This window comes from Gadus chalcogrammus, unplaced genomic scaffold, assembly GCF_026213295.1.
Source record: "Gadus chalcogrammus isolate NIFS_2021 unplaced genomic scaffold, NIFS_Gcha_1.0 GACHA077, whole genome shotgun sequence".
In the NCBI taxonomy this organism is placed as follows: Eukaryota; Metazoa; Chordata; class Actinopteri; order Gadiformes; family Gadidae; genus Gadus; species Gadus chalcogrammus.
In genome coordinates this window covers 69979-80785 of record NW_026613512.1, presented here as the reverse complement: position 1 = coordinate 80785, position 10807 = coordinate 69979, and the positions used below count along the sequence as shown (strand labels likewise).

The 10807-nt window shown below is 38.4% G+C and overlaps 1 protein-coding gene across 1 annotated transcript; it reads left to right on the top strand.

The window, feature by feature from the left end:
- Positions 1–200: 200 nt before the first annotated feature.
- Positions 201–3292, top strand: LOC130378415 (uncharacterized). Its single transcript, XM_056585188.1, has 6 exons — positions 201–473; positions 867–905; positions 1269–1420; positions 1672–1768; positions 2686–3033; positions 3245–3292. Exons 1-6 carry the CDS (start codon positions 207–209, stop codon positions 3290–3292), a joined length of 951 nt encoding a protein of 316 aa, XP_056441163.1. The 5' UTR covers positions 201–206.
- Positions 3293–10807: the final 7515 nt, after the last annotated feature.

Genomic DNA, 10807 nt, shown 5'->3' with positions numbered 1-10807 from the left:
TAATCAATGCTGGCATTTTGATAATAACCTAAAGTAACATTTAGTTTCTGACCAGTTCGCTAGTCACCAAGATTGTGTGTTCTTATTTTGGAAATGCTGAATAATTTAAAATGTAAACAGTATGGAAGTTGAAATAAGTTATGTGTTCACAATATGGTGTGATATCAAATTTAAAATAATCTATTTTGTTGCAGCTACAAGGAGACATGGCGATGCCGAAATCGCTTGTTACCATATTTCTGGATGACAAGGAAATCAGCAAAAAAATATTTCAGCTGGAGTCTGTCGAAGAGATAGTGGATGACTGCAAATCGAATGCAACACTACTCCTTAACAGTGAACTCCTTGAATGTGACAGAATTCTCAAATTCTCCCCTGAATTTAATGAATTCATTGATATAGACTGCCATGACTTTGTTCAACACATGGACAAGTTCCAGGTGTTTTTCAAGACACGTGAAGCATCAATGTTGGTATGTATCTTTGCAATGATAATTCTTTAATATAATGAATGAAACAAAGAAACAAGAAAAGTACCACTATGATTTGTATATTCTAAATAACTACTACCGCCTTAGCATAGACACAATGACCAATATATACAAGGGATGTTTGATAATAATAATTTGTCTCTTGTAACATTTTAAGACTGAACACTCGGATGCAGTTGAAATAGTCCCAACAAATCAAATCAGGGTATGTACACCATCTAATGTGATAACATAATATAACAAATTAAACAAAGAAACAAGAAAAGTACCACTATGATTTGAATATTCTAAATAACTACTACCGCTTTAGTATAGACACAATGACCAATACAAGTGATGTTTGATAATAATAATTGTCTCTTGTAACATTTTAAGACTGAACAGTCGGATGCAGTTGAAACAAATCAAATCAGGGTATGTACACCAACTAATGTGATAACATGAAAAATACTAATTGGAAATAGATATTTATGGGGCTTGCAACTTTGCAAACAAAAGTGTACTTAGAGCTACTAGAATGTACAGTATAGAACAAGAATGGCTGGACAGGACAAAACATGTGATGTGAAGGTCAACACTCAAGTGAACATCTTAGCTATGCAGTAAATAAGCATTACTTGTCATAATTGTGTGACTGGTCTTTGGGAACTACTTCATTCATCCAGTAGTCAACAAATGCATGCAGTGAATACTTTCTGTACTAATGAACACTGAAATCATCAGAAATGGTTCATGTATTATGTGGATTTTATTTGTTTGTTTTCTTCCCATCAACAGGATCCCATTGGTGTTGAAACTCTGAGAGCAGTTCTTGTGAGGAAAGGTGCAAGTGTTCTAGCAGATTATGAGGCCTCTGGAACACTCTCAGAGTCTTCAAGGAAACTCCTTGTTAAAATCGCTGTCAGTGAGTTGATTGAGAGGAAGGGATTGTAAGTTAATACACCATTTTACAATTCACTTTAGCTTATAGGTACTTAAAGCGCTTCTTTTAAAATGTTTCAATATTAATACGTCACTTCTATTGTACATTGAAAATATCAATACAATGTATATCAGTACTTTTGAAAGTAGTGACATAGTTATAGACTGAAAGAAAGCCTGTTTAAAAAGTCTGTAAGATAGCTGTATACTCTTTTAACTTTTAACTTCACTGATTTGAATTATTTGTTTTAATCGACAGTTATCCACAAAGTGAAGACAAATCCAAGTTGGCCAGATCTATGGTAGCACTTTTCCCGTCACTCAAAATCAAGATGGGAGAGGAGAATGAGGGATTTGTAAGTAGTGCTCATTCATTGTTATAACAACTGTTATGCCAGCCACCAGATACCTTGTCTTAGCTGAATTACTGAAGCTAAGCAGGTGTGGTCCTGGTTAGTACTTGGATGAGAGAGCTCCTTGGAAAACTAGGTTGCCGCTGGAAGTGGTGTGTGTGGGTGGCAAGTAGGTGGCACTCTTCCCTCTGGCCAAAATGATAGATCCCAATGCCCCAGTGCAGTTACGGGGACACTGCACTGTAGGAGATGCCGTCCTTCGGATGAGACGTTAAACCGAGGTCCTGACTCATTGTGCTCATTAAAGATCCCATGGCAAAGAGTAGGGGATTCCCCGGTGTCCTGGCTAAATTCCCAACCTGGCTCATTCAATGTGGCCCCCTAATCATTCCCCACTGTAATTGGCTCGTTCACTCCCTCACTCCACCTCAAGCTGGTGTGTGGTGAGCGTTCTGGTGCATAATGGCTGCCGTGCATCACCCAGGTGGGTGCTACACATTGGTGGTGGTTGCTAGTGAGGTCCCCTCTTCCATGTGACGCACTTTGAGTGTCAAGAAAAGCGCTATATAAATGTAATGTGGTGTTATTGTAACAGGGAAAGTTAAAGTACTATAATTCTGATATGAGTTTTATAACTTAATTTAATTTATTTTAAAAGATTTGAAATTATACAATTAAAGCATATTTACTGCTATTGTACAATATAGATCATTCATACATACTGGTTCAGTGTGGTGAGTTGGTAATCTACTTTAGAGTGAGTGACTCAACTGACAGAAAAAAATTGAAAGCTAGACATAATGACCACTATATCTGCATAGAGATTAAGCATTTAGGGTTTCCTATTATTTGTACACACTTGTATGTATTCTACATACTTTTGAGAATGGAAAACTATTTAAGTTCCTTTTCTTTTCCAGGAACATTTCTATGACCCCATATCCCACAGTGGATTCCTTGAGATCCGACTCCGAAATCTAAGGAGGAATCTTCAAGATGATCAACGCCGTTATCAGCGCAAGCGTGTCAAGTCCACTGATAACCCTAGAGCGTCCATTAGGGTGGAAATGCCTGCAGAAGGGGATGATTCAGTCAACGAATGGATGACGGTTATAAAAAGAATGAGGCCGTGTCAGGAAAACCTCAGCACCATCAAAGAAGCCATGGACAAAACCTATGCTAGCCGAAGGTTGTGGATTGCTGCTAGACATCCAACGTTGGAGGAATTTTTTGCAGAGTTTCCACGCTTTGTGGACATGCCATACATGGTGAGTGCATATTGTGTTGAGACAATGAAAATAATGAAAGTTGGATGAGTTGTCTTTAATCCCTCTGATATCATTCTAATTATTCAAATTACCTATTTGTAATAACAATTGTAAAATGAAGATGAAAATAATGAAAGTTGGATGAATTGTCTTTAACCCATCTGATATTATTATAATTATTCAAATGTCTGTATTTTGTCCATTTATGTAGTTTGACACAGAATTTGGAAAGATGTTTCCTGGAAAAGCTGACATGTGAAGGGAAAAACGGTCTGTCTAGTTACTGGATCAGATAAAATGAGACGGAGAGGTAATAAAGTCTGTCGGCACGAGGACCTTGGATTTATTAAGTAAAGTGGCAACGGTTATACAGAGTCATAAAGCGTGAGAAATCGAATATGTCTAAGTCCCTAATCAGCGCTGATGGTTCGTCCGGAGCTTCGCCTCCGTGGAAGGTCTGCTTCAGAAGAAGATGAGGGTCATGAGTCCCTGTGTGATACAGTTTTATACTGTATCCTCCTCTTGATGAGGTGTGTGTGGTTCTGTGTGTTTTTGCTTGACCTTGGCTCTCAGGCCCTGGTGTATGCAAGTGTATCTTCTTGTGTTCCTACTAACGGGGAAGAGCTCCTCAGTGTCTCCTTTGTTCTCGAAGTATCTCTTGTGTGCTCGAAGTATCTCTTGTGTGATCGAAGTATCTCTTGTGTGATGAATTAATGTGGCTCTCCCGTTAGTGTCTACCATTTGCCTGCTTGGGAAATGGGGCCTTGGCTCTGGCCTTGACCTGACTATATTATCATGTTTGTGTTATGTGTTAAAAGCTGACTATATTGTAACGTGACTGCCATGTGTTGTGCTCCTCAAGCTAGGGTGGGAGTTAGCTATATTTATATGTGCTCAGCAGGTTATTTTGCCCAACACATGTTCATCCGAAAATGGGAGGGAACCATCATCCCAAAGATACTAAAAATGTAGTGAACCTGCAGCTGCCTTGACACCAGTTCCTGAGGATGATGGTTGGAGGAATTATCTCTGTTAAGCTTTTGTGCTACAGTGAATGAATGCATTTGATTTTAACAAGAAAGTAAGAGTTTACTAAATTGTGCTTGTTTTTATAGTTTCATGTTACAGAGCTCTTCATAAGCTTGTCCATCTGCTGCCCCCCACTGCATCAGGCAGGGGCAAAGGGAACACCAAATGCAGTGTGAAGTCAGCTTTGGGCTACCTTTTGGATATAAAGCCGGTAGGCCCCTCATATAGTAAATGTTTATTTTGTGTGCTTACAGTACGGAACGCCTATATTGTATGTTTTGCGTATGTTTTATGGTGCAATGTTATATCTGGTGTAATGTAAAATTAGTATTGTCAATTTGTAAATGGCTTGAAACCCTGCATATGTCTAATGACTTGTTTATGTTCTTGTTCTTTCTTTAAAATAACAGACTGGAACCAGCATTTCCAGTGTGCTGAACAATCCTCCTGATAGCCCAGTAGAACATCCCCAGCCCCACTTGGTGTGCATTGGAGATCCCTCCGCCCAATACATCATTGTTGCAGAAAACGACAAACTTGCCATTCCTCTTAAGGATAACGGTTTGACCTGTGCCATTGACAAACTTTTCCAAATGATTTGGGTGTGTAATGTTGCATATCCTGTCCAGCTCACTTCTGTCTTTCATTTCTTTGAGAGTCTTTATGAAGTGCCCCTCTCTGGTAGGAAGAGAGCTAAAGTTGTGGAGCTCATTGCAAAGCTCCAAACTATGATGTAGCCAGTTTTACAAACATGTACTGTTGTCCCAGGTGTAAAATTAGAGTGAAAGATGTAAGAAAACTAATCAATCATCTTAGACATGTGCATGCATTATCTGATGGACAGGATTACACAATTATTTGCGGTCAAAACCTTTGCCAACGGACATACCATAACTTTAATTCATATGCCAGACATCTCAGGAGAGACCATCCTGATACTCAAAGCTTAAATACCAATTTCACTGAGACTTTGCCGGACTTGTCACCACCATCATGCTCTAATGCTGATGATTGTTCTGAAACTGATATGGACATTTCAGAAGACAGAACTTATAACTATGAAAAGTGCGCGGCAGAATTTGCTGCTAAAATGTACTCATCTTCCAACTGCACTCTTGCTGATGTTCAAAGAAACATGACATGCTCTAAAGAGTTACTCGGCAGGGTATTGGATAGGTTGCAAGAAAAGACTGTATCTGTACTTAATAGTCATGATATGCTTTGTAATGATCCAGATGTCCAAAGTTTGATGGAGGAATTTGAAAGTGGGAGGAATATGTTTGATGGATTAGATACCACCTACAAAATGAACAAATATTTTTCAGAAAATCTGTCTCTGGTGAAGCCAAAATAAGTTTTCTTGGGATATCGAAGTGACACAGAACGAAAACAGGGTGTATTAAAACAAGCTCTAATAGCAGATAAATTTCAGTACATATCAATTATTGATACCCTCAGGTTTCTATTTGAAAATGAACAAATGCAGGAGCTTTGTTGTCAAACCAATAAAAGTAGTGATGCTAAAATGTCTGATTACTGTGATGGTATTCGATTCAGAGATAATGAATTCTACAACAAATTTCCAAAAGCTTTACAAATACAACTTTATTTTGATGATTTAGAAACAACAAACCCTCTTGGGTCCAAAACCAAGGTGCATAAATTGGGTGCTGTGTATTTTTGCCTCAGGAACATACCTGCTCGTTTTAACTCTTCTCTTGAAAATATTAATTTATGTTTACTTTTCAATTCCATAGACAGGGAGGTTTATGGGTTTAACTCAATATTCAAACCTTTGTTAGAGGATTTAAACATTCTTGAAACAAGAGGGGTGGAAGTACAGATACATGGGAAAAACTCTTTATTACATGGTACATTATGCTTATTTACCGCAGATAATTTGGCCTGTCATTCAGTTGGGGGTTTCTTTGAAAGTTTTTCAGCCAATAGGTTCTGCCATATATGCCTGGTGCATAAACAAAATGCCAAACATATATTTAATGATGATCTCGTAGAATTACGTAAGAGAGACAATTACAGTCAACATGTTGAACTTAACAATCCTCCTTTAACCGGCATTAAAGAAGACTCTTGTCTTAACTCTTTGAATTTTTTTCATATCACTGAAAATGTTTGTGGCGACGTGATGCATGACGTGTTGGAGGGAGTAGCCCCGCTGGAATTGAAACTTATGCTAAGACATTTTGTATATGATGAACAACTATTCACAGAAGACCAGCTTAACAGCCGGATAGCTGGCTTCGACTATGGTTTAAACAATATGAAAAGCAAACCTACTGCCATTATTCATTTAAGAACATCAGAGAATCCCATTAGGCAAAATGCAAGTCAGATGTGGTGTTTGTTGCTTTTTTTACCTTTCCTTATTGGGGATTTTATTGATGAGGGAAACAAACATTGGCAATTATTTATTTTACTCAGGCAGATTTGTGATATAATATTTGCACCTGTTGCAACAAAAGGATTAGCGATGTTGTTGAAGCAGTTAGTCATTGATCACCACACTTTGTTCAAGAGTCTATATGACAGGCCTCTGATACCGAAGCACCATTTCATGACGCATTATTGGCGAATGATGGTGTATTTTGGACCACTTGGTAAACTTTGGTGCATGCGCTTTGAAGGTAAGCATGCTCCACTAAAACGGCAGGCCCAGGTTGTGTGTAATTTTATTAATATCTCAAAAACATTAGCCCTCAAGCATCAGGTACAGGCAATGTTTAACTGGAAATTGGGTAGTCCTCTTAAAGATAAAATGACTGTGGCAAACCGTTTTCCAGTCTTACTTGGTTCATTAAAAGAAGATGTCTGCTTAATTGATAACCTAAAGGCGATTGGTCGTGATGTTGGACAATCCAGCTCTGTTCATGTAGCACACTCTGTGACTGTGTTTGGTCAGAGATATCAAACAACTTGTATATTACCCCTTAACCGCAATGAAAATGGGGAGCTGGTTTTTGGAGAAGTAATGCACATTTTACCAGAAAGTGAAAATCTAAATGTTCTGTTTCTGTTTGTTCTTAAGAATACATAACCATTTCCATGCAATTGCAGTCCAGAGAACAGAGGACTTTAAACTAATTAGTATAAGAGATTTAATTGATTTTAGACCAATGCATTTGATATTTTTTAACAATGATATTTTTGTAAACCCTCGCTATGAATTCATCTTTATTGCACTCATTACTTGATTTAAATAATTTCATAATTGTCTTATCTGCTAAGATCAATAAAAATACTAAAAATATAAATAAAACGACAACATGCACTTAGTTCATTATAGGCTGTGATTGAATTGACATTGTTGTTTATTATTGCTACTATCCTTATTATAGTCTGACCAACATCTTAATTTGCTCCTTGTTAAATTTAAGTATTAAATTGTCTTGTATTTGTATAGCTTTGGACAAAAGCGTAACCATAACCAAATTGACACAAATTGTGTCAACTAAAACACACAGGTGTGTTAAAATATCAACAAAGTAACTGTGTTACATGGGTTTAACACATAAAATAACACAAAATATGTTGTCCTTACCTAAACACATTGATGTGTTAAAAATGTGTTGTTTCCAACACATCCTTTTTGAGAGTGTGAAGGAAGTTAGCTACAACTCCAAAACTTCGCACACCTGTCGACGGAGCCTAGGGAACCTTCCACACTAAATGCCTTCCACTATAAATATTGTTAACACCCCTTTTTCCCGCGTTTAGTGGAAAACTTAAAATGAGATTTTCTATACCAAAACAAGCCACCAGGCGGCCACATTTTTGCACAGACGTCGGCCCCATCAATACCTACCACCCATAGGAACCTGGTTCCCACGCCCCTCCCCCTGCTCCCGTGAGATCGATTTTAGCTGTTTTCCCATGTTAAAAAAAGTTGCCACTAGGGGCGCCAAATGTCTAGGGTATGGAGAGGGGCCCAAGGGCTACCACTGGCACTATTCAGAATTTCCACGCCCCTCTGTAAAAAAAAACAGCTTCACTTTAAAGTTTTAAAATCGAAAAAAAACAACACATTTCCACATTTCTTGAGCAAGTCCGCTGGGCCTAGTCCTATCCGAGGGTGGTCGCCGAATTCCCACGCCCGTCTGTATGCCCGAACTAGCTCAAAAAAACCGTTTTTCAAAAGTGGTAAGTAGCCCTTACCCTAGCCCTATCACCTAACCCTTCCTCTGACGAAGCCTAACTGGGTGAAACGTTAGGAACGCTCTCTATTTCTGTGGATGTAAAGTCAGTTATTCTGGTGAACTGTTGTTTTAGCAACTTTGGAGTTTTTAATTTGGATGTACTTTATTTTAATTCTTTTACTTTGTTTGTTTTAACTTACTTTTAAACAAAGTCTGTTTTTACTTGGTCAACCTGCATTTTGGAGCGATTAAACTTTATACTTTTTTAACACCTGTGGAAATTACCTCATTCCCTTTGGTTTTAATCAAATCTCCTTCAAATGCTTTTTTGGCTGGTGAGTACAGAGACATCTACGTGTTCAGCTTTTTTTTTACTTTGGACTGTAATCAGTTTTTGGGATATTCTACAACCCCATCGGGCGGATCAACGACATCCTGTCACCTAACCCAAGCACAGCCTACCTCCCAGCTAAAGACTACTTGACGGAACCGATTGGGGAAATCGATTTTATTCTTGCTAAGCTAACCATGCCTCCTAGCTAAAAGACATTGCACCAGCTGACCGGTTATGACATTATTATTATTTTACATTCTTTGTTTATCTTATGGTTATAACTGCATCTATTGTTTTAATCGCCATCTTTTGCAAGCTACGGTTTTAACCTTGTTCTAATTTAGTTGATTTTACATCTCTCTTTTATCTTTTCCTTCTTTTCTCTATGTTGGTTCTTTTTTAAAAACTCCAACTCCCAAACCCCCTCCTCTTTTTATAAATAGTCCTAGGCCTTTTTTATTTTCATTCCATTTTATCTTCTAACGAAATGGCTAATGATTTTAGAAATAGGTTTAGCCTATTGGGTAGGCCCACTCACCTTACAGACCCACAGAAACACGTAAAATTGACTCCGGTCGGGACGAGTCCTTCAACCGATCTAGACCCGAAATTAATCAAACATTATTTTCAAATATTACAATCAATTCATCATACAGAAATGTTAGAAGAATCCATTAGAACAGGCATCCCACCATTAGGGATGGCTAGGAAAGTAGCTCAACTTACAGCATTCATTAAACCGGCGGCACCTGACGATCTGGTCTTAAACAAAATTAAAGAGAACACAATGGAGGACATGATTATAAATGTAAAGACCTTAATACAACATTATACACATACTATAGCAAAGATCCGTACTAACCTGGGGCCATTTAACAATGAGGCCCTCGACAGAGCCCTCCGGTGGGCCCACCAGCGCTATGGCAGACCCCTTACTCCGTCTTCCATCTCCGCACTACGGCTGCTGCTGTCGGCCCACGGATCCGCCACCGCCTGCCACTCCGCTGCTCCTCTCGGACCTTGGGGCCTTTCCACCGCTTCCCAGACGACCACAGTCCACTATGGCACCTTTCAAGCATCGAAACACAGTCGCTTTGGTTCATTTCTCAGATCAGAATTGAAATTCTCAAAACTACCTGTTCAATCTTCACATCAGTGTGTCACTTGTGCACATGAAAAAAACAGTTTCTCATTTATTTGAACACGTTGCGAATGCTTTGGTACATCCATGCACATGATTATGTACAATTCTCTGCTCTTTCCTACATTATCAATTGCTTATATCATGTTGATCAAAATGTATTGCAATGGTCTCTATGGAATAGTCTCACCCCCACAACATTTAGGTATTAGTTCATCAAGTCTTTACATGCAAAATGGTTGAACAAGTTGTCATATGTCAAGCCTATTTCTATACATTTCTATACACTGGCATTAGACTCTTTTTTTTGTTCTTTTTTCTATATCTGTCCTGAATTGGTCAATTGCTACCAGGTGAATCTTGACTTTCCCTAAAGAAGGGAAATCTGTGAAGTGTTAGATCAACCAAAGATCAACCAGTACTGGAATAGCTCAAAGGTGCATCTCCTGAACCATGAACTGGCAAGTATATAGCTGGAGCACAACACAATGTTACATTGTCTGAGAATTTGTGGCCCAACAGACAGGAACGTCAGGAGTTGTAGGATGACTGCACTGTAATTCCTACAGCAATGCATGCACAGTTTACCCTAAGGAGATTTTCCTATGTTCACATTTCTAGCAATGACATGGTCTGTCAACAAATTACAGCACAGTCAAAGCGTAAATGTGAATCTTGTCCAATCTCTTGCAATCAATCTCCCACATACACTAAGGTGTAACTTACAATTTACAATAATTGTCTTCAAAACTTTAGACATAGTTTACATCAGAACATCCCTCCAGAGTACACTGTTATATTGACAACATGACTAAGCAATTTTACTGTCTTATCCGTAGACAATGACACAAGGACTTGTCATTCTGATGGCACTGACATGTTCATTGAAACAGATATTTACTTTTGAGAGATGAACTAAGGATTTTGAGCAAGAGGCTGGCTTTTGCAGTTAATCCATGGTGTTTTGCTATTTGAACACATTGTTTTGAGAAATGCACTTACTGCTTTGCAAATTTCAATTCTGATCTGAGAAATGTACCAAAGCAACTGAGAAAAACTGTAATGCTACCGTCCAGGCCACTAACTATTCCTTCACTTCTTACCCTTCCAACTCTA